Genomic DNA, 24,629 nt, shown 5'->3' with positions numbered 1-24,629 from the left:
CAAGTGAAATGTCTCGGGTTACCATGGAAATCGGGTTTCGTGTTATGCTGAAGTGGTACTGTATTATTATTCCAGAAGCACTCACCACAAAATGTTACACAAGATATCCTACCCCCCACCCCCATCCCACTAGTGAACTCTGGCCTCAGATGATAAATTATATTCTTTGCATAGAGTTTGCATTAGATTATTCTGTATCGGTTTGTTGATTCCAAGAACACAGCCATCTGAAAATAAGGCTCCTTTACACAACGTTACAGACTACTAAGCTTTAAGAGATCAGTGCACATGCAAGTGTGTCCCTGCTACACAATGCACCACTACCTTACAAGTAATAGAAGCCTCTCTGGTAGTAGCACAGCCATTTGAATAAAAAAAATAAAAGAAGGTATAGAGGTCTGTGTGCACTGGATATATTTATACTTACACAGGAAATAAAAACATTAGTTCCCCCTTTCAGTGAGTATACGGTGCTAGTGAATATAGTTGAGTAAGTAGATATAATTTATTTAGTTTTACACACATATAAATGCTATCAGGAGACATGATTGTGATGATGAGTTGGAGGGTTGGATGTGAGGCAAATTGAAAAGTGTGTCTAAGGAAACAGTGATTCTATTGTTATCTTCCAGCTTAAACAAGGCCTGGGGCTGAGGAGAGTGCATTAAAAGCAGAGATGAGAAGCAAAGGCTGTTACATAAGTGCAGATATGAGCGCACACAAACACACACACGCACACGCAGACAAACACACACACACACTCACCAGATGACCTGCTATGCAGTGAGAGAAGACAAAATGCCCTTAAGCTTAAGTCCTATAACATGCACGTGTACACACACTCGCACATTCACTTTCGTATTCACTCTCCTATTGCATTAACACCCTTTTGGGCTTTTGGATTGCAAATCACACTATAATCCTCTTATGGAAAAGAAAATATGAAATAAAACCTCGCAATGAAATGAAAACCCTGTTTTCACTTACCTGTGCTGTAAATTTAGCACCACTTCCTTCAAACAACACCTCTACTTTGGGGGAAAATGTCAACGGGGTGACTGCTGTGAGAGCTTTCTCCTTTCCAAGCAAACAGCTTTAGCATTAAAATATCTCAGTTTATGTCTTTTTTTGCAGTTATAATAAATATGACCTGCACAATCTTCATTGTATGACCAATGTGATGACTTCATTGTCTGTCCCTTATTAAGCACTATTTCCTGGTCATCTTCGGCCATGATGGGCAGAAACCTCTGGAGTTGCGGGCCGAAGAGGATACAGACTGTACTGAGTGGGTGGAAGCCATTCAGCAAGCCAGGTACGGCAGCGAATGAAAGCATTTAACTGATTTTTGTGAGAAAGACGCACCTTCAGCTTATGTAAGTTGCAGTGGCAGAACGCAGTAGTATTTCAGATATACTGCAGCTGGGTCAGGAAACGCTGAATGTTCTCATTAAATGATGTGTCATTTCTGTAATTGCAGTTTTTCCATATGTAAAAACAAACTTGGAAACAAATATGGAACAAACTTCAAGCTGTACAATTTAAAGGCACGAAAAGTCAAAGAGAAGCTTTTCTCAACCCCATACAACAGTTGTTTTTGTTTTGTTTTTTTAACCACAAATCCACCATCTTTAATTTTTTACCTCCCCTATGTTTAAAGTTTGCATCTCTGACTAATATCCTATATTAATGAACATTTCATTTGTAACATTCTGTTGTACCTCAAAGAAATAGTAGAATTGTGCTGTAGTTTGAATCACTGCTTTCCCTCTATTCATCCCTTTGTCTTCATCTCTCTGTCAACATCCCTTATTCAGCTACTCTGACCTCATCATCGAGCGTGAGGTGCTCATGCAAAAGTACATCCACCTGGTGCAGATCATGGAGACAGAGAAGGTGGCTGCTAATCAGCTCCGCACACAGCTTGAAGACCAGGACACAGAGATCGAAAGGCTCAAGACTGAGGTCAAAATCAACATCATTAAATTAATACATGTATAGTGCATAAGTATTCACCCCCATCATACATTTCCACATTTTGTAGTGTTACCACCTGGAATTGAACTAGACTTAATTGGAATTATATATTCATCATCTATTTTTATGGAACTTCTATATAAGTCAATTATTCGCCCCTTATTTTATTCTGATGAGGTTTCTTGTATTTCATCTTAGGTTTTGTCCCTGAACAAAGCAAAGGAGAGAATGTTACCTTGTCATTCCAATCAAGAAGAGGATGACCCTGATATAAAGAAAATAAAAAAGGTAAGTAGTTTAAATTCTCTGGAAATGTTGTGACTATACTACAGATCCATCTATAATCAGATATGTTTCATTTAGTGAATCTCGTATTAATGCTACCACTAGGGAAATGAAAGTCAACTTTATTATCATTCTGCTTAACACAACAAAATGAGGTAGTGAGCCTTTTCAGTGCTTAAAAATAAAGAGACACTTAAAAAAAACAGGTACATGCAAACGTAATGGAGAAAAACCAAGGACCACGATATGCTAGTGCAATAAACCAGTTTTGTTCTTAAGAGATGTTATTTGGAATGAGAGCAGAAATAATGGTTAATACTTGTTATTTATCTCAGAAAAACATCAGAGAGGTTAGGTATGAGAGGAGTTTTGGTTTTTCATAGCATCGTATAGTATTGTATAGGATAGTGTAGTATAGTGTAATATGGTATAGTAAAGATTTATTGTTGTGAGTCTCATGGGTTTTAATGTTTTAAAAAAAAAAAAATTATGTAAAATTCATAATGACCTACTAAGTTTTTGGTGCTTGTAGATACAAAGCTTCATGCGTGGCTGGCTTTGCCGGAGAAAGTGGAAGATCATTGTTCAAGACTACATCTGCTCACCCCATGCTGAAAGCATGAGGAAGAGGAACCAGATTGTCTTCAACATGTTGGAGGCTGAGACTGAATATGTGCTCCAACTGTCCATCCTGGTTAACTGCTTTCTGCGGCCACTCAGGATGGCTGCCAGTTCCAAAAAACCTCCAATTGGTCATGATGATGTTAGCAGCATTTTCCTCAATAGGTATATACATTCCATAAACCAGCCATGGTAAAATATGCTAGTCTCATATTATACTCAATATAGTCACTGTCCTTCCATTTATCAGAAGACACTGTTGATAGTGAGGTTACTCTAAATTAATATTCTCATCTAACCTTTTTTCCCAAGTGAAACTATAATGTTTCTTCATGAGATATTTCACCAAGGCCTAAAAGCAAGACTTGCCAATTGGCCAAGATTAGTTTTAGGTAAGTGCCATTTGCTGTTTATTGATCATTTTGCAGCTCGAGCACATACAATTTGAATGTTCACTACAGGCCAAAAGAATTGAAGCAAATTAAAAAAATAACCATGAAAGGAGATGTTTTAAAAGATAGCATTAATGTGTTTATTGATATAGAACAAATATGTTTAAAATCGTAGAGTGTTATTGCAGCACTATCATGTACACCATATTCTCACATTCAGACACTCAGATGTGTCAAATTAGAAGTTTGTCAAATGTTTAAGGGACTGTTATCAACAAAGACTTTCAACAGAGGCTTTCCTGATTTAATACATAAAAGTAAAGAATGCAAAGAATATTTTGGGAAAACTACTTTATTTAAACTAGATGCTAAACATTTTTGGTTGTTGGCAAATTTATTTGCTACAGCATTTCTTTCAGATCTTACATTCATTAGTGAATGAACATGATTTAGAATTCACTAAAATTTAATGTTAATATATTTGTATTCATAATCTTTGTCACTTTTTAGCTGACCTCTTTGATATATTGCTGCCGATGTTAAACATCTACCAAGAATATGTGCGGAACCACCAGTACAGTCTTCAGGTTCTAGCTAACTGCAAGCAGAACCGGGACTTTGACAAGCTGCTGAAGCAGTACGAGGCCAATGCTGCCTGTGAGGGCCGAATGCTGGAGACATTTCTGACCTACCCAATGTTTCAGGTGCACATCTTTGAAAGAGACAAATCATGGAAATATTTGCTTTGATTTTTTTTTACCTTTTGGACTATGTTAAAATATGACTTAACTATTAAATCTCGCTGTTTTCCAGATTCCTCGATATATCATCACTCTGCATGAGCTGCTTGCCCATACTCCCCATGAGCACGTAGAGCGCAAGAGTCTGGAGTTTGCCAAGTCAAAACTGGAGGAGCTGTCCAAGTATGCAAAATTTTATTTCAGTATGATGGCTAAGCTCTTGATAATTATGTAACTGGGGTTTTATTGCATAAAATTACAGATTTATCAATTCTGCAGAGCTGAGATCAATTTAATCCTGGTTGATACCCTTCACTCTCATATCATGTACTCTCATATACCATATGCCAAAGTGCATTTTCTGAGGAATTGTTTTGAAATAGATATGGTTTGGGTTGTGCATGTCACTCAGGCTTTTAACCAGTCACATGTCTCTTTAGTCTTATATAGAATTTTGAATGCGGATATTGGCAATTAGAAATATTAGGTTTTTTAACCCCAAGGTGTTATAACCCCATTGTTCAGTTATACAGGGCAAGTGATTTTTTTTGTTCATTTTCAGAATGATGCATGATGAAGTGAGTGACACTGAGAACATCCGTAAGAATCTTGCCATTGAGCGCATGATTGTGGAGGGCTGCGACATCCTCTTGGACACCAGCCAGACCTTTGTACGGCAAGGTGAGTCACACAGAGTCGCTTTTTTCCCAAGTTCCATTGCCTTTGCGTGTCTGTGCATGGGCCACGACTATCTCCAGATTTATATGCCACATTATTTTATCTGATGCCAATTTCATAGTGTTTTCTAATGAGACTAATTAGATTGAGTCTTGAGTCTCCTTCACCAGGAAAGTGCCACCCCTTTTTTTAATTTAGATTAGATTGAATTCATTTCCATCATTCTCCTCAATAAGCTGACCTCTTCTTTCAGGCTCTCTCATCCAGCTGCCTTCAGTGGAAAGAGGCAAACTGAGCAAAGTGCGCCTGGGCACACTGTCGCTGCGCAAAGAGGGCGAGCGCCAGTGTTTCCTCTTCACCAAACACCTCCTGATCTGCACCCGCACCTCCAGCGGCAAGCTGCATCTGCTCAAAGTGAGTTACATGGGATGTGCACACTTATGCATCCAGGTTTTTGGAAGTTTTTCCCCCTATTTTGCCCTAAAATGTTTCTATTATCACTTGAATACATACTGTTGGTTGCTATATCATGTTAAAGGTGGAAAAAGATTTGACATGGTTTACCTTGGTTTGATTTTTTACATCACAGAAACCTGTAATTTTATATAAACTGTATGTAGTTACAAAATTGAGGAATGTAAGTCTGGACACGTCAAAGGCTCTGTCCTGGGAGTTTAAGGGGTTAAAAGCATGGTATGCTTTGCAGTATAATGACACAGCAATTGCTTTTTTTTCCTTCTCAATTTATAGCAAGGAGGCACTCTGTCTCTGATAGAGTGCACTCTCATTGAAGAGCTAGATGCCAATGATGAAGACTGTAAGTACTCTTAAATTAAGATTAATTTAATCATTGTTGAAGACAAAGCTTAAGCAATTTGATTTTGTGGGGTTATTTTTGGTATGTGTGCATTGTAAGAGGCTTACAATGAAGGCTGACAGTATAAGTGCAGATTTCAACAAAGATGTAAAGCTTAAAAAAATAAAGCTGACTGAGGATTGCAATGTCTTATGCTGCTACTTACTGTGACTGTAATGTGAAATGTATTTACAGTTAGTTTTATAAGAATCTTTTTCCAGCATTAGTTTTCTTCATCACCTCTCCCATTACAATCATTTCTGATATACAGTATACAAATTATATTTATATCGCATTTCAGTGTTATTTTTGAACAAGAAGCAGATACATCCAAGTAACAGGAATAAAAAACATAAATCTGCTGTGATAGAAGATAATCGATGATGGGGTGGTGCGATGCATCCTGATGCAGTGAAAATTGATCTTGATCTTGCTATTACAGCACACCCTGAAGTGTTTTTATTCCTTTTATACCACAGCAATTAGCCAATTATTTTTTTTAGTTATTAATGAACAATTAATTCATTTTAACCATTTATAGTCACAATTAATGTTGAAAGTTCATTCCTGTTAGCAGCTATAAACAGTGGTTCCCTCACTTTCTCTTGAAGTTAATTAGACAGAAATTTTTTTTTAAGCTTGTCATGCTACTGACAAAAAAAAAAAAACCAACAACAACAGCACACAAAGCCCAGAGACCTCTGCCCTTTCACTTTCCTATGGCAAAAACTTTAAAGTTACAGCTTTACTTCTGACACTGGAGACTCCTTCCAAAAATTCTAAATGCCTCCTTACAGAAGCTTTACCATATCAATGAGTAGACATTTTTCTTTGTTAAATAACAGATGTTTTTATCTGTTTATGTGGAGCATCCACCACACAAGTCCCTGTGAATTAGTTATTACTATAGAAATGATATCAATAAGCCCTACTGTCAGAGCAGCTGTTACAGAAAATGAATCAACACTGTCTGACCAGTGAGTGGTATAATCAGTGCTGTGGTATAATCACGAATATAAAATAACTTCCAAAATGACTTTTGTGTCATAAAACTAGAGAGTGTCATGTTTTGTGAAACTCCCATTTGGCACTTGTGTTCCATTGTAAGCGTTCTTGAGGAGTACTGAATAGAAACGTACTAAATAAAGCCATTAATAGATGCTTGAATTAAGGATTTTTTGCCTTTTAGATACTGCTGCAGGTCAGAGCTTTAGTCATTTAGAGTTTAAGCTGCTGGTCGAGCCAGCTGATGGGCCGTCTTTCTCAGTAGTCCTGCTGGCACCGTCTCGCCAGGAGAAAGCTGCCTGGACCAGTGACATCAGCCAGGTAGGCTTCAGTGTGTGCTGCTTTGGTTAATTTTGAGTGCAAAACAAATCACAAGCTAACTGTTGCCAAATAATAAACCCCATAAAAACGTAATTTACCTTTGAAAGAATTACAGTCTTCCTTGTTAATTCTTATGATTTGAAAGACAGCTGGATTGTGATTGGACTGTACACAAATACAGAAATAAAGCTCGTGAAAATCCTCTCAGAACTGAGCACCAAGGACATAAGCAGGTGGATCTCTTGAGTGCTGTGTGTTTTTGTAGTGCAAGCGAGGTTAAAGCTCTGGGGAGCCCAAGCTGCTTGTTTTGTTTTGGGCTTGAGGGTGTTTCCAGCTCCTCCCTTCAGCTGCAATATTCCCACTGGACCCACAACACACTGCGGTTTTACACCTTTCTCAGCCATACTAATATACCATATACCAATATACCACATATAGCATGTAGCAATTTTAGCAAAAAGGAAAGTGTGTATAGATGGGGCTGTTAGCATGGTAAACCACATGGTAACCCAATGGATAAGTGTTACATTGGTGTAATTGCCTTTATATTTTAAGTAGGTGCTCCTGGTTAGCTTTTTTTTTTTAAACAACTTCACTCTAAAACCTTCATAAATCTCAATCGTAAAAGAAGTCAAAGGAAGGTTGATGTAGTGACAGCAAGTTTGAATTCCATCACACATGATATCTGTTTTCTGTCTTACTAATCTCACATTAAAATGAACAATTTTACAGTATTCTGTTTTCACAAGTTTTATATTTTAACATTGTAGCATTGTTTCCAGCAATTTTTGAAGAAAATTATGGTAAGTAGGAAGTGAAACCGTAAAAAGTTAAATATAAATCATTTTTCTTCCTGTTTTTGGGTTGTTCTCACAGTGCATCGATAATATTCGCTGCAATGGCCTTATGACCAGTGTTTTTGAAGAGAACTCCAAGGTCACTGTGCCTCACATGCTCAAGTAAGATGCTCAAGTACAATGCAATGGCATTCTTTTCAGGAAATGATAACATGGCTAGTGAATGAAGGTTGAAGTGGATCAGTCAAAGCTGTATAATTGTCAACTGATAGCTTTCATTAATTATTAAAAAACAATGTATTTGCATGACATGCAAGGAATAAAACAATGTGGGCATTAAGAAAATAATCAGCACTTCGTGTCATATCACGCAATTGTTTCTTTACCAATATCAGCACATCCTGTTTTATTCCTCTTATACCATAGCAGTTTGTCAACGATTACATTTTTTAAATTAATTAAAAAATAACACAACATGCTTTATACTCATTTATAGTTATATTTAATGTTGTGGAACATCTGTGATAAAGCCTGGTGGTATACAATATATTTTTAAATGTACATCATATACAATTTCCTAGAAGTTGATTGCATGATAATTTAATCTAATAGCAGCATGTACAAGTAAAACAGGAGGGGTCTAAGTATCAATCCCTGAGGAACTCCATGAACAATATTATTCCCTTTTGATACACAGGCACCAAGGCTAATTCTTCCACATGATGATAATTCTTCCCAAGGCTAATTCTTCCATATGATGTAAATCACTATTCCACATAGACCAAATGACATCTCAAGAGAATTTTGTATATGTTCAGGAATATACCGTGCTCTATACTGTCAAAATCTGCACACAGGTTTTAAGTCCTTATGTACAGCTTTCTGTCATTATTAAAAGTTTTTGCATGACTTTAACTTGCCCTTTAACTTGATTTACTGTATGAAGCAAAATTGTGAAACACAAAAGTCAATATTCTCCTACAGGTCAGACACACGGTTGCACAATGATGATGTGGATATTTGCTTCAGCAAGACACTCAACTCATGCAAGGTGCCGCAGATCCGCTATGCCAGCGTTGACCGTCTGCTGGAGCGGCTCACTGACCTCCGCTTCCTCTCCATTGACTTCCTCAACACCTTCCTGCACACATACCGCATCTTTACCACTGCAGCTGTGGTAATGGACAAGTTGAACGACATCTACAAGAGGCCTTTCACCTCCATCCCCGTCAGGTCAGGCCTCACAGATGGAGTGGGTTTTTTTTATTGCACAAGTATTTACCCCCATTGCTGTGAAACCTTTAAATTACTGGTGCAACTAGTTGCCATCAGAAATCACATAAATCACCTGTGTGCAATTAAAGTATCACTAATGTATCTAGCATCCTGAAGACCAAGGAGCTACCAAAACAAATCCAGGAGAAAGGTCTGGGAAAGTATCAGTTGGAGTTTTGTTATTAAAAATATCCTTAATGTGAACATCCTGCAGAGCAATATTAAATCCATTATTAAAACATGAAAAGAATATGGCACAACCATGACTCTGCCTAGAGGTGGATTTTTATCAAAGGTCAGTGACTGGGTAAGGAGGGCATTAGTGAGAGATGCAACCAAGGGTAACTCTGAAGGAGCCTGGGGAGGTCCATACCTCAGATCAGAGAAGCTGTTTGCAGGATAACTATAGTCCAGAAACTCCACAAAGCTGGGCTTTATGAAAGTGAATATCTTGTTTGATGTTTGCCAAAAGGTATGGTGGAAACTCAGAAAATATTTGGAAAACATATTTGGCCGTGGCACAAAATGCTCCATTTGGCAGAAACTCAACACTGCTCATCACCCTAAGAACAGCATCCCTACAGTGAAGCATGGTGGTGGTAGCATCATATTGATAGTTAAGCTTGGCTTCTTTTATGCTTGCTTCTCTGGCTAATGCTCTCCTTGCCTGGTCACTGAGTTTTGGTGGACAGCCTCCATTAGGCAGTCATTGTTGCTCTATAATATTTCCATTTTTAAAAAAGATTCAGTGGTACTCTATGGGATGTTCAACCTTTGGCATATTTTATGTAGATCCATGACATATAATCCCAATTAAATCCATTTTAGTTCCAGGTTGTAACACTACAAAACGGTGAAAATTTCAAGGCAGGTGAATACTTATGCAATGCACTGTACATGTACATAAAGTTTTGTAAACCCAAAAACTGTGTTCGAAGTGTAATGGTAGTGTGTACAGTAAATTGAGCTATAACCCAACCCTCTCCCTTCTTCCCTGCTCCACTATCACTGCCATTTACAGGGTTCAGTACCTCTCATCTGACCGTTTGTCCATCTCCTCCATCTGTCCAGACTACAGCCTGAAGATCACAAGGCTTTCCTTGGACCAGTCTAAGTAAATCTATCATGCCTCTATGTTTCTCCTTCTCCTCCTGTCTCTCATCCCATCCTCATTCTCTTATTTCATTTCACACTTGTGTATCTTCTTGTGCATCATAGCTAATGACCTCAGTCTCTTAATTATATACTAATTTTGGTGCTGTGTATGTCTTACATCATCACAGCAACCATAAGGTTCGGTGTTAAACTCCTAGGGATTCTAGGGATTCTCTGGCTTCAGCACAAACATGCTGTTTTTGGAGTAAATCCACCATGCTTCTTGCTTCAGTGAAAACAGTGTTGCTATGTATTTATTAATCACTCTGCTTTTCTCCCTACCTTCCTCTCTCTCTACACCACTGCACCTCTTCTGGTCTCCCAGGTCTCTAGAGCTCTTTTTTGCCACTAACCAGGGCCCGTGGGGCACTGAGCTCCTGAACAACAAGTCCCCCCGATTGTCACGCAAGTTCTCTACACCTCCTCCTCTCTCAATCCCTTCCCGGACATCTTCACCTATGCATTGCCGTAAACTGTCACTCACTTCACCTGTAAGTGGGGGTAAAGCCATGGCTCTGGATCTCTCAGCCTCGTCCTTGGCGGTCAGTAGTCCCACATCCACCTGCAACCCCATGGTCTCTTCTCCACCACCCAACTATACTAAGGCTCCACTGGACCTGAGCAAGGGCCTCAGTTCACCTGAGCTAGGCTCCACCACACCAGAGGAAGGTGGGGAACTCCCACGTATTGATGCTTTCTGTAGCAAGCTGAGGAGGAGCGTTAAGCGAAGTAAGTCATGTGAAAATTTGTAGAGATGCTCATCAGCAGGTGATTTTTCCACTGCCCATTCAAAAATAAGAATTGACCCAAAAAGGAACAAATTGACCTTAGGGTTATTATTACTTTTATAGTTTAGTTTTCCACCAACTTTTACAGGTATAGTCATTGTAAAAGTGACTGTATCACCACACTGTGTTTATTGTTAATTCCAAAATAGAAGAAGTACTTGGATTAACTTTGTCCTTATCTTCTTATGTGATTGGCCGTTTGGTTACCCAACCTGCACTGGCTTAGAAAAGATTAATGACTGGGTCGCCTCGTTAGCCCCATAACCTCCATTTTCAAATAATCTTAACCACAATAAACTTAATCACAATAAACAATAAACCATCTGGTGTTCCTAACTGACTCACCCACTTACCATAATTACATGAAAAAGAATTTCAAGAGATATCACATGCACATAGTGTAGGCCGCATCATATTAATACTTACAATACCGTTTGCATGTCCAAAGTGGAGTTATATTTCAATAATGAACACAGCAATATTCACACACACACAGATACAGTATGTATCCTTGAACAGAGCTTAGAAAAGGGCTGTTCTGCAGTCTTACATGGTGTGAGGACTGAGGTTCCTCTTTGTCCTGAGAAGAAAATGATGTCTAATTAAATGTAGATGGCTCAGGTTCAGGTCTGGGATGGCTGCCTGGGTGTCTTTTCTTTATTTCAAGCCTCAGGAATTGGAGAAACTGAGGGCAGCAGTGGTATCCCTAATTAGATATCTTTTACTTCACTGTGCCATTTGCTCTGCTGCCACCAGGAGGACAAGAGTATATTTTCACATTTTACTCCTACCTTATAAATTAAAACTTAAAACTATTTTCTACCCAGTACTCTTATGAACCATTTCACACAATATGTACATTTTTGAATATGTTTCGGCAATCTAGCCTGCCTGTGTTAAATGTGTAATACTTTGTTAGCCCTAAATAACACAGAAGAGTCCTTTAAATAAGTAAGGTTATTTTGTGTCCTGACAGATTTCTTAGAGTCTTTGTCATTTGACAAGTTCATCCCAGAGACACCTACCTCTGTTGAGTCAGGAGACTTATCTCTGTGCAGCTTGCCCTCTACCCCTTCCTCTACCCCACGACACCCCCGTTACAGACAGCCAGGAGGTAAAAGATTTAGCATTTCTCCATAATATTTTCTATGTGAGAAGCTTTAATAGTGACATTTTCAGTGCATGTACACACACAACTGTTCACTATGACACCAGTGATAAAATCAACAACAGTACCAAGCCATGCACAGCACCATTATATTTGTTTTTTGCTGTTTAATGACAACCTGCATCCCCTGCTGGGATCTGACAGGTCAGTCCATGGAGAATTTGCGCTGTACAGTGTCTCCTGCCTCCGCCTTTGCCATCGCCACAGCAGCAGCTGGACATAGTGGCCCTCAAGGTCAGACAGTACTTATGAGCTATTACAGCTCCATTCCAAATCTCTCACTGGGCCATGTCCAACATGACAAGGTCCCAAAGGGCAGCTGGCATTGGTTTAAAAACCTTTACAATGTATAGTGGTAAAGATACTATTCTTTATCTTTATCTAAGAAACTATTCTGATACTTTAAAGAAACTATCATAATTTATCTGTACAGGATTTCACTAATCCAGGTCATTTTGAATGTCTAGTAGTAATCAGTTAATGCTTGCAAATTCTGAAAATGTTTACTCCAGCATCTGGGATTAGTAGTGAAATTCACTATACTGGCTAAATGTATGGGGAGAGCAGATCATCACATACATATGTGGTTCTTCCTCAAACTGTTGCCACAAAGTCTGAAGCACACAATTGTATAGGATGTCTTTTTATGCTGTAGCATTACAATTTCTCTTCACTGGAACTAAGGGGCCCATACCTGTTCCAGCATAACGCTGCCCCTGTGCACAAAGCGAGCTTTATGAAGACATGGTTTGCCAAGGTTAGTGTGGAAGAGCTCGAGTGGCCTGCACAAAACCCTGACCTCAACAATACTGAACACCTTTGGGATGAACTGGAATGCAGTCTGTGCCCCAGGCCTTCCCTGATTCCCGAATGCTGTTGTACCTGAATAGGAAAATCCCAACAGCCATGCTCCAAAATCTAGTGGAAAGCCTTCCCAGAAGAGTGGAGGCTATTATAATAGTAAAGGGGGACTAAATCTGGAATGGGATATTCAAATGGCACATGTGGGTGTGATGGTCAGGTGTCCACATACTTTTGGCCATATAATGTATCTTCAAGATTATAATAGTCATTGTGTTCAGTCATAGCCTAATACTGCAAAAAAGTTTGCTACTCTCACTCTCCCTAGGTTTCACCAGCCCAGAGAAGTCATACGACAAGGAGTTTCTCATTCGCCGGGCGGCCACAAACAGGGTGCTCAACGTCCTGCGGCACTGGGTTTCCAAGCACTCGCAGGTCAGCTCCATATTCACCTCTATCGCTTGATGTTACAAAATGATGAAACAGCTAAACACTTCTCCTTTTACAGAAAGAGAAAAAAGAGAATAGTATGTTTAAGTTCAAAACTTTAGCCAACAATAAAGTGCAGTTTTTTCAGAAATAAATTTTTTGGGTGCATATTGAGTAGGAAATTGACCAGGTAAAGCAACTCAACTGAGTCACAGAATAAAGATGAATCGCAGAGCAATCTGATCTGAAGCAGGTAGTGACTGGAAAATAGTTTTGAGTCCTGGGTTTAATTCTGAGCTTGGGTTACTGTCTGTGTGGAGTTTGCCATGCTTTCCCGTGTCTGTACAGGTTTTCTCTGCATACTCCAGTTTCACCTCCCAAAAACATGCCAGTAGGTGGACTGGCTACACTAAATTGCTCCTCGTGTGATTGTGTATGTGCAAGGTGCCCTCTGATGGATTGGTGTCCCATCAAGGGTGTATTCCCATCTCACATCCAGTGTTCCTGGGATAGGCTCCGGAGCCACAATGATCCTGACCAGGATAAAGCAAAATAATGTAACCATTCATGAAGCTGTGAATGAATTGTCACTGTCTTGTCATAGCTCTTGTCTCTAAGGCACTTGTGATACATCTCGGGGTTCTTGATACAGTTGGGTTAGGTCAAGGTCTTGGAATTGGGAATAAGGCGCATTCTTGGTCAATAAAGCAGTAAGAACTGGAATTGGTTAAAAACAGCCCTAGAAGCTTGGCAAAGGTTAAATAGAGCTGATCAAATCTGATATACTCAGGGTTTCTATAATTAGTCAGGATATGAAATGAGTGTTAATGAGTGTTTAATTTATTATTATTTTATTTATTTATTCATTTATTTATTTTCTTTTTTTTTTTCTTGCTTCCCCACTTTCTTGTTTCCTTATGTGGAAGTATGGAGCCAACTGCATTGTAACTGAAGATCAAGTACATCTTTATCTTTTTGTATTTTCTTTCCTGCTCTCTTTTAAGATTCCTCCTGTAACTCTTACGGATATGGGGAATTGTTCTTCATGTTTGTCTTCTTTTTGTTAATAGATCACATCTTTCTTTAAATTCATGCTTTTAAATATTATCATCTCTGAAAAGCCAATAAAAACACTGTTTTAAAAACAGTAGCTTGGCTCATACTGTTCAGACTAGGCAAAAACAAGACTTTTAGACATATACTGTATACTCCAAGTAATGAGCAATAGGTGTGCAGGGAATGAAAAACCAAGAAGATCAACAGGAAGTCCATTGCATACCTAAAGAGAGTGAGCATGTCTTATACATATGTATCTGCACAGCAGGTGAAAGATTTTTCTCTGTCATTCAAGCAATATACCTTTCAGGTTTCCTGCAAATCCATTCAAGCAGTTTGAGTTGTCTGTTTCACTGAAAACTGTGTGTGCTGTGCTAAAACTTTCTACTATTATTACTTAAGTATGGTGCAGTTACTCCCTGGATTCTTATGCCTTATTCCTTTGTCAGAGTTGATCTGCTCATCACATTTATTCTACACATGGAAATGATTGCAGTGAAATGTCAACAGGCCCCCTACAGCTCTGCACCGCTAACACCACTCTCTATACGTGTCGGGGCCAAGGAAGAACATGACACTTTTTGTTTTTATCAAAACAATTGGCTTGATGTTGCCATGAATGGTGTGATTTTTCTGTTTTCTGACAAAAAATTTTTGGCCATGATATAATGTGTGTACTGTGGTAGACTGGCATCCGATTCAGAGTGTATTCCTGTCTTTTGCCCAGTGTTTCTGGGATAGGCTCCCTGACCAGAATAAAGAGCTTACTGAAAAAGAATGAATGAATGAATTAATTAATTAATGTAATTTGTGTGTGTGTGTGTGTGTGTGTGTGTGTGTGTGTGCTGCACAGGACTTTGATATGAATGGTGAACTGAAGGCGGGAGTGATCACTCTGCTAGAGGAAGTGCTGAGGGATCCTGACCTGCTACCTCAGGAAAGAAAAGCCACAACCAATATACTAAGGTTGTACCAGAAGTCTTATCACTCTCATCACTGACATTACCTTTATATAGTTTTATAGCAACATATATAGATTTTGTAGCCTTCATGTCATGTTGACTGTTATGTGATTGTAAAATTCAAAACAAATAAAGCCTCATGAGACCTTAATCTGTATATATAGATTGAAGCATCTTGAGAGACTGAGGCCATCAATCTTTGCAAGTTGTGAGATTTTTGCACTCCATCATCACAGTTTCATAACTTCCAAAGTATATGTTGTTCTTCTTCTTCTTTCGCTGCCACAGCGGATCATTGGTCCACATATTTGATTTGGCATAGGTTTTAAGCTGGGTGCACTTCCTGACACAACCCTCCCCAATTTTATCCAGGATTGGGACCGGCAATGGGAGTGCACCCCCTGGCTGCGAATCAAACCCAGGCCACGGTGGTGAGAGCGCCAAGGCCTAACCACTTGTCCTCCTAACTTCCAAAGCATATAACACTCAGAAATGTGTGCTTTCCATTTTCTTTTTTAAGCTTTCTTAAGATTGCATTTGTTTTTTTGCTCCTTTGGGCCCTGCGTGTTGCTGGGTTTCAGAGATTCACGGCTTCCTGCCTTCATATGTTATTGCCATTGCCACATTAGCAGGGGTGAGAATCACTCATAAGCCAATGCAAGTCTATGTAGAAATGCAGCTCTACCCTAATAAAATAGGATAGAACTCTCTTTATGTTCAACTGATTTTTACAAATCTGTTAATGTGTTTATATACAGCATATAGTCTGTATATAAGCAATTTACTGCTGTTAATACTTTCAAATCTACTAGCTATAATAATAGTAAATCATTATATATATAAATCCATAAATCCATATATAATAATAACCTGAAGACATGAAGCTTCATGTTGAAATACCGTTCCAACGACATATTCATTATAAATTTAACATCCAACTTCATCCCATTTGCTAGTAATACATTTCTTCATTTTGGAAGACATACTACCAAAGTTTAGTCTCATTTTACTGCATTTCTTTTCATTTTCATTTCATTTCATTGAATGTTTTTTGCTAACAGTAAAAGATGGGAACAGAGTGAAGGGACATTATAAAAAATGTCTATAAAAGGACTGACAGGAGGCCCATGTAAACAGAGACCAGCTCTCCACATTGGACTGCAGTTCCTTTTCATCATCTCGTGTTCAACATCCACCTATGGGAAGGGCTTTGACAGACAGGAGTGTATGTCCAATGCCAGATAGAGACACGCCCCTTACCTGAGTGCGTAAAGGACCTGTACGCGCTACTCTTCCTCAGGACATTCGCTTCTCGCAACCTCTGGTTTATTTTGTGCTCACAGCTCGCTGGATTACTGACTTGCACCTTTTGTCTGCAGGAGGACATGTCCCTTGGATCAGCCTCCACCAGGCATGTTTGTCTTGCTAGCCAGGTTAGCTGTGTTACTCATTGCAAGCCGCCCACACTCGCAATACTTATTTGGCTGCCCGCCTCCTCTCAAGCTTTTTCCCCTGTCCTACAACTGCCCACCTTACGGGCTCAACTGAGCTCTGTGTTTTGCCGCCATGGCGTATTCTAAACCGGCTTCGGCTTCCACCAGGTTTAACCAGCCACGTGACGATGCAGGCCTTCTAGAGGGTTTGGAAGATGAGGACATCTTCTTTAACTCCCCAGGCTAATGCCCCGCTGCCTTACCTCAGTCTTACCTCTTCGAATTTTGTGAGAGAGCGGTCGCTCGCCTCAATATCAAATGGCCGGCTCTACAAAGTGCCACTGACCAAGAGAGGGATGTTTATGATTGGAAAGTCCTGGGACCCCCTCCCAGCCCGACAAAACAGCTCCCCGCATGTGGCAAGCACATGAAACACTGCTGGGGAGACTTGAGGTTAAGGATATGGTGACTCTCGGCATGGGTGACCCCCCCCGACATTGAGTCCACTATCGCCAGACTCCTTAACCCCTCCCAAGGTGGCCTGCTTGCATCCCCCAAGCCCACTCTCCCCAGCAAAATGGACCATTTTTCTGCGTCCGTTCACCAGGCCTCTTATAAGGCCTCACAGTTGACTGTCAGAGCCCTCAACGTCTCCTCGCTTCTTTCAGCATACTAGGCCGAGCCCCTGGTCGACATGGGGCTGCAACTGGAGAAAGGGTGTCCCTCACCCTTGCTCTGGAAGGAGATTATCACTGTTAATGACCACGTCCTTGGTAATGCACGCCAAGCTATCCAGGTGAGCAGGCATTCTATGGCCCTCTCGGTGGTTGGAGAGCATGCACTCTGGCTTAATCTATCGGGTCTCCCGATAGTGAGAAGCAGCGCATTCAGTGAGCCTATTCGCTTGTCGTGTGGCAAGCGGGGCAAGGCCAGGCCTTTTTGGTCCTGCCATCGCTTTGATGCAACAGCACTGTGATGATAAAAAGAAAGAGGATGAGGCTTTCAAATTGTGCTTACCGAGAAAATCTGTGTCACGCTAGGCCCCCCGTGTGGCCACACAATCGCCCTGCCACAGGACGCCATTTCCAGAATGCCGCTTCTGCCAAGCCCGCAGTCGCAGCCAAGAAAGCCCCTAACCCCACTCAGAAATGGAAACGGCTGGCCTGATGCATGGCTCTGAGGGGGCTTTGAGTCCATGTTCCCGGGCAGCCAGCCCTCAGGACTCCAGTTTTGCCCTTCTAGTTCACCCATACAAGAAAAGGAGGCCTTCTGTCAGTGGGGTCAGTGGGGTCAGTCAGTGTTGCCCAGAGTGTGTTCCCCCTCACAGCTCATGCTGGGGGGCATCCACGTAGGAATTCTGGGGAATTCAGTGAGAAAATGTGCACAAGCAGTGTCACCACACAGCTCCCTACACATAGCTCTCACACATTCAATAAAGGCTTCAGCCCCAGTGTTCCCCAAACACAAAAAAATATTATAAAAACTCAAATGTGAATCAAATGTGTTCGTTCCCAAGAGACAACATCTCCTGGCAGCCCCACATGTCGACCCCAAGATGTCCGCTAGATGGTGCCATTGTATCACAAATGAACAAACTGGCCACGTTCGCAGCTCTGAGCGATTCCCTGGTCCAGGTGGGAACTCTTGAGAGTCACATAACAGCCTGGCAGTCTGTGTCGGCCCTCAAGTGGGTGATTCGGACTATAATCAAGGAGTACAGACCCCCGTGTTTCAGCTTAGTTATCTGTACTCACACAGAGGAGAGCTCCGCTCACGTTCTGAAAGAGGAAGTCTCCTCCCTACTCGAGAATGGCGCGATTCGAGTGGTACCCCCACATCTATGCCATCAGGGATTTCACTCTCGTTATTCCTGTTTCCAAAGAAGGATGCCTCTCTTCATTCTATTTTGGATCTCAGAGTTTTGAACAAACATTTGAGGAAATACGCTTTCTGAATGTTGACACATGGCACTCTTTCTTGTTTAATTCATCAGAACGACTGGTTCACATCAGTCCATCTGAAAGATGCTTGTACCCATATAAGCATCTATCCCCCGCACAGGAAATTTCTTCATTTTGCCTACCATAGCATACATTACAAATTCACAATTCTTATTTTTGGCATCTCACTGAGTCCGAGAGTGTTCTGTCTGTGTGCAGAAGCAGATTTAGCCCCGCTGAGAATGACGGGTCTCAGGATCCTAACATATATAGGCGATTGGCTAATTATAGCCAATTCCAGAGAGAAAGTGGTGCACAACACTCATCATGTGCTCACGCACACATATTGCTCTACTTCAGAGTGAATGTGAGCAAAAGCAGTTTCACCCCCAATCAGAATGTCATATTGCTGGGTCTGGAGCTGAATTCAATAACTATGCGTGCATCACAAGAGCGCTTTCTTTCCCTAATGAATTGCATCTCACAGTTCAAGGAGGGGGTGAAGGTACAATATTGCACATGTCTCAGACTACAGGGTCTTATGGCATTAGCTATTCAGGTTTTGCCTCTGGGCCTTCTGAGAATGAGGGCATTCATGAAGTGGGTTTTATGCCACCAGCTCAGCCCTTTACGTGATCTCTGCTGCTCCATCACAGTGATGCACTCGTGCTCAGCAGCCCAGAGCCACTGGAAGAATGCAAAGTTTTACGTTCCCAGGGCGGTTATGTTGTGAAAAGTTGTAATGACAGATGCGACCTCAACAGGGGCAAAGCAAGCGAGCTTCACTCAGCCCACATAAATTATTTGGAGCTCATTACAGTTTGGAAGGCTCTGAAACATTTCTGGCTCACCTCCAGGGGCATCATGTGCTGGTACGCTGCGACAATACCACGGCTGTAGCACATATCAATCGCCAATGAGGGATGCACTCCCCCAAGCTTCATGCTCTACCTCACAGGCTTTTAGTATGGAGCAGTGGCACTTTCTGGTTACGTGCGACCCTTGTCCTGGGCATTTTGAACAGGGGTGCAGACCTCTTGTTGAGGGGGATCCCACTCTACAGAGACTAGGGCCTCCACCCTCAAGTAGTGGGTTTGCTGTGGTAGAGATTCGGTCAGGCAACCGTATATCTCTCCGCCTCACGCGAAAACACCCATTGTCCTATGTTCTTCTGGCACTAGCCCATGGCGTGGAGGCACTAGCCCATCTGTGGCCTAATGTGCTGCTCTACACATTCCCTCCCCTTTGCCTAATAGCCCCCACCATGGCCAGGATGAGAGTTCAGAGCCTGACCCTCATTCTGGTGGTGTCCAGGTGGCTCAAAGCACCATGGCTGGCAGAGATAATTCCTGTTTTGTATGCTTAGCTGTGGCCCCTCCCATTATGCACAGACTTCCTGTCTCAGGCAAACAGGGAAATCTATCACACTCACCCAGATATGGTGGCCCTCTAGGGAAAACCTGAACGCAGTGGGGCTCCCTCCACATGTGGATGCCACCATACAGAGTGCTAGGGCCTCCTCCACACACTCCCTATATGACTGTAAGTGGTGTGTGTTCGAGGAGTGCTGTGATGGGCGCTGGCTGATGTCATATCAGTGTTTGGTTTCGGATGTTTTATGCTTTTTGCAAGACCTTATGGACGGTGGTAAATCCTTTTCCACTATTAAGGTCTACTTAGCGGCTATTGCTTCATGCCTTGTTGGGTTCAACGGCACGACAGTGGGACAACACCCACTCGTTCACAGGTTCCTGAAGGGCTCTCACCGTTCCCTTCCAGTCACTAGAAGAGCTGTTCTGGAGTGGGACCTCTCCATGGTGCTGGAGGCTCTGTCTCAACAGCCTTGCCCTGCTTGCCACACGACAAGCGAATAGGCTCACTGAAGAAGACTAGTGTGTGCAGGTCCTTTATGCACTCTGGTAAGGCGCATGCCTATACCTGTCATTGGACATGTGCTCCTGTCTGTCAAAGCCAGACTTGGTGCAAATGGATGCTTCTGCAGAGGTCAGGCATGGATGCCCTTCCCATAGATGGATCTCTCCACTCGATGTTTCAAAGAACCAGGGTTACGGACAGTAACCAATTGTTTTCCCAGCCACATAATACACTTGTGCTGATTCCACTTTTTTAATCATGTTTTACAAACTTTCCAGGTTATTTATACTAGTAAAAATGTAAAAAAAAAAAAAATAATAAAATAAAATTTTTTTAAAATTTTATGTTGCACATAAAGCTAAAGCTAACTTGACAGACAACTCCTGCATGACTTCTGCATGAAGTTCCTTATGAAATTAAAACACATTCTCCAAGCTTCTCATGTGAAAAGTGATTATTTTGCAGGTGTCAGTGATCCTTACATCCAAATGCTGCATATTCCAGCATATTTGCAAAAATCTGTGTGCACTCTGAATGAAGTGAAACTCAATGGAGACAACATGGAAAGTCACAAAAGAAGGGCAACATATACCTATGCAACATAGCCCAAAGTGGCATCTACATTTCCTGTATCTAGAGCTACACTGCTATTAAAATGTGCTTTTTTTCTACTTCAGTGCCCTTTCTCAAGAGGAACCAGATGACACGCAGCTTAAAATCAAAGATGTTCTCCAAACGGTCTGTGCACTTCAGAATTAGTATGTGTATTGATTGTTAATAGCGAAATATTGAGCTAAAAAGCTTATGTCCTCATCAGCCAAACCACAATCAAATAAAGAATCAATGCTAGCTCCTCCTCGCTATCTCTTCTGTAGGTAGCTACATTAGCTCAGTCAAATAAATCATTATATAATTGTTGAACAGATCTTTTAGGTGTAATAGCTATAGCTTAGTATTTCCTAATAGCTGAATTAGTATATAGAGTTTACTGTAATTCACCTCCTACATATTGTACATACACTGCCATATACTGTATATAATTTTGTTTATGTGTGTGTGTTTGTGTGTGTGTGTGTGTGTTTGTGTGGTTCCTAGGCTGAATACCCCAAAATGGAGTGTTTTGATTCTCTGTCTGCCATGGAGCTGGCTGAGCAAATCACCTTACTGGACCACATTGTGTTCAGAAGTATTCCCTATGAGTGAGTATCTTTCAGTAGATCCTGCTAAACAGTAGTAAATAGAAAATGAATAAGATTTGAGTTATTCTATAATCCAGATATTCTGTCTGTACGCTTGTGTAGACCTCTCTCAGAAGATTGATAGAAAGGTACAGAAAGAGATGACATAAATGGGACAACAGGGCTCAGGTGTACCATGTTAGTCAGTATCCCTTTAGCTCATCCCCAAACATTTCCCTCACAGTGTAAACCCATGCTGAACTATGCTTCCACCTCCAGTACTACAACCACTACATGAGCATACATGACTACACTTTTAGAAAATTAAAAGAATTTTCAAGAGTTGTTTTGGATTATTAAGGGTTGTTAGGTTTGTTGAGTTCTACTTGCAACTTTTCCTGATAGAGAAACACCTATATAGCAGTTCTCCACCACAGCTTGCCATGACTCTGCCACCATTTAGAGCCTAGGGCTATCTGAATCCTGGTCCAGTGCGTATCCTAGACGAATACGTGTGTCACTCTCCAATTATGTAACTCTACCCATGACAATAAAAGTTTTATGGAGGTACCACTGCTGACTTGATAGGCACAAGTAGTAAAATACTACTCAAAATTATATAAAAAAAGAAACTGAGGCTGGCTGAGGCTGAGTTTCTACCTCTGAAAGAAAGAAAGGAAGGAAGGAAGGAAGGAAGGAAGGAAGGAACCTTTCAGTTTAGGTCATACCCACTCTGGGTTTAAATCTGGATACAGAAATGGATAAGGATAGTGGCATTGCTTTCTATACCTAGCTATCATAGAACCTTTAAGGGTTTCAAGAATTCAAGGGGATTCAAGAAAGAAGGGTTTCACGAAAGAAAAGGTCCCTAGCCCTTCTCCTGGAGTACTTCCTGTTCTGCACATTTTAGTGTTTTTGCTGATCTAACACACCCATTTCAACTCAGGAAGAGCTGTTAATTTATGATTAGCTTATGTGGGTGTGTTCGATTAGGGAAAGCACTAACATGTGCAGCACAGGGGTACTCCAGGACCAGGTTTGGGAACCTGTGAGCTATTGTGACCTCTCTGTTGAACTGTTATAATATGCCTGTTGCTTCCATCAGGGAATTTCTTGGCCAAGGATGGATGAAAGTGGACAAAAATGAAAGAACTCCTTACATCATGAAGACTAGTCAGCACTTCAATGATGTAGGCAAGCATAGAAAACAAATCAAAGATTTAAAACACTCGAGCAAGTTTGATCATATTCTTTCAGCTAATATTCTCTCTCTCTCACACACACACACACACACACACACACACAGATGAGTAATCTGGTGGCATCTGAGATCATGTCCCACACAGAGGTGAGCTCCAGGGCCAACTCAATTGAGAAATGGTTGGCAGTGGCCGATATCTGTCGCTGCCTCAACAACTACAACGGAGTGCTGGAAATCACATCTGCTCTCAATCGCAGTGCCATATACAGGCTGAAAAAGACCTGGGCAAAAGTCTGCAAGCAGGTACACTGGCATGCAAAAGTTAAATAACCTCATTTTAATACTACAAAATTTGAGAACCTAACCAAGGAAGAGGTATATGAAATATTGGTTATTAAATGTTTGGTTCATTCTGAAAGAATGTAACTGTTTTGACTATTATAACATAAATGCAAAGTTGGTTGGTTAATTGCATTTTTCCTTCATTAGACTAAAGCACTGATGGACAGGCTGCAGAAAACAGTGTCTTCTGAAGGAAGATTTAAAAACCTAAGGGAAACCCTGAAGAAGTAAGCTTGTAATTTATACTGAGTTGGCATTTTTGTATAAGCTATGATGTTTCTAGAATAATGTATAATATTTTTTGTTTACCGCCCACAGCTGCAATCCTCCATGTGTACCATATTTGGGCATGTACCTAACAGACTTGGCATTTATTGAGGAAGGTACACCAAATTTCACAGAAGAGGGGCTGGTCAATTTCTCCAAAATGAGAATGGTGGGTCTAAGGCATGTTTTTTCCAAACATTTCTTTCAGTTTCCATGGGTTTTTTTTCTGCTTCAAGAAAATGTATACATACTATATATTAGTAATATATAAAAACCAAGAGTTAGCAAGCTAGCTAACATTGACCTATTATACAGTATTGTGTAAATCAGCAACCATGGTTGGTAGCAAACTATCTAACATTAAGCTAACTTACATTGTGTAAACACATAGCCAAATTTGCTAGCAAGACAACAGGTTAACTATTATCAGAAATACTAGGAGTAAAGACAGGCTTAATGCCCAGTATGGTGCCTGTATTAGGTTAAGTACCCTTAGTAAAGAGACCAACACTTTACTGGTAAAGACATTAGTAGCAATGTTTTACACTGATGCACATGCTTGCAATGAAGCCATTTACTGTGTGCCTGGGGACTCATTTATCAAAGAGTGCATAGAACAAGTTGTAATTCTGTGTGTATGAACTGCCAAGTACACACAAGAAAATTAGCATTTATCAGACATATGTATGCACAACTATACAAAATGGATGCTGATAAATCCCACATGTATTTGCATAAAGAATCACCCTCAAATCACCACACATCATAAACAAAGGTGATTTTGTGGCTACATGTGTGCATTCTCTGGCCCTAATTACATTCGGAAAAGCTGCGATGGGTTGAAAATCCCTCATTGTCTTTTCTGTCACTGTATTTGAAATGTAAAGTGCTGCATTGTGAGTGATATGAATACATGTAAGTCATGTGTCATTACTTGGTGCATAGTTGGTTGTGAAATATCAGACCTGTGGATAATACCCCTACAGTAGCACTTGCATGTGCAAAGGGCTACTGCTGCATTTTGTTGGTCTCTCCAAAAGTGGGGCAGGTTGCTGGCAGAGAAAAAAATTGCACTGGGGAAACAAAA

General features: G+C 40.8%; 1 protein-coding gene across 1 annotated transcript in view; it reads left to right on the top strand.

Annotated features, from left to right (window-relative positions):
- rasgrf2a (Ras protein-specific guanine nucleotide-releasing factor 2a) overlaps window positions 1–24,629 on the top strand; it is a 34,595-nt gene that overhangs the window by 6,761 nt on the left and 3,205 nt on the right. Inside the window, exons 2-26 of the mRNA XM_026943854.3 lie at window positions 1,209–1,315; window positions 1,818–1,965; window positions 2,176–2,265; window positions 2,795–3,048; window positions 3,196–3,275; window positions 3,786–3,979; window positions 4,089–4,198; window positions 4,578–4,696; window positions 4,947–5,107; window positions 5,444–5,510; window positions 6,739–6,875; window positions 7,752–7,834; window positions 8,657–8,905; window positions 9,969–10,061; window positions 10,428–10,831; window positions 11,867–12,004; window positions 12,203–12,292; window positions 13,188–13,294; window positions 15,198–15,310; window positions 21,232–21,292; window positions 21,650–21,753; window positions 22,838–22,922; window positions 23,039–23,236; window positions 23,423–23,502; window positions 23,594–23,711. Of these exons, the coding sequence (XP_026799655.3) occupies window positions 1,209–1,315; window positions 1,818–1,965; window positions 2,176–2,265; window positions 2,795–3,048; window positions 3,196–3,275; window positions 3,786–3,979; window positions 4,089–4,198; window positions 4,578–4,696; window positions 4,947–5,107; window positions 5,444–5,510; window positions 6,739–6,875; window positions 7,752–7,834; window positions 8,657–8,905; window positions 9,969–10,061; window positions 10,428–10,831; window positions 11,867–12,004; window positions 12,203–12,292; window positions 13,188–13,294; window positions 15,198–15,310; window positions 21,232–21,292; window positions 21,650–21,753; window positions 22,838–22,922; window positions 23,039–23,236; window positions 23,423–23,502; window positions 23,594–23,711 (3,390 nt within the window). The remainder of the gene's footprint in view (window positions 1–1,208; window positions 1,316–1,817; window positions 1,966–2,175; window positions 2,266–2,794; window positions 3,049–3,195; window positions 3,276–3,785; window positions 3,980–4,088; window positions 4,199–4,577; window positions 4,697–4,946; window positions 5,108–5,443; window positions 5,511–6,738; window positions 6,876–7,751; window positions 7,835–8,656; window positions 8,906–9,968; window positions 10,062–10,427; window positions 10,832–11,866; window positions 12,005–12,202; window positions 12,293–13,187; window positions 13,295–15,197; window positions 15,311–21,231; window positions 21,293–21,649; window positions 21,754–22,837; window positions 22,923–23,038; window positions 23,237–23,422; window positions 23,503–23,593; window positions 23,712–24,629) is intronic.

This window comes from Pangasianodon hypophthalmus, chromosome 17 (genome assembly GCF_027358585.1).
Source record: "Pangasianodon hypophthalmus isolate fPanHyp1 chromosome 17, fPanHyp1.pri, whole genome shotgun sequence".
Taxonomy (NCBI): domain Eukaryota; kingdom Metazoa; phylum Chordata; class Actinopteri; order Siluriformes; family Pangasiidae; genus Pangasianodon; species Pangasianodon hypophthalmus.
The sequence above is the reverse complement of the archived record's forward strand: the minus strand, read 5'-3'. Positions and strand labels throughout refer to the sequence as shown.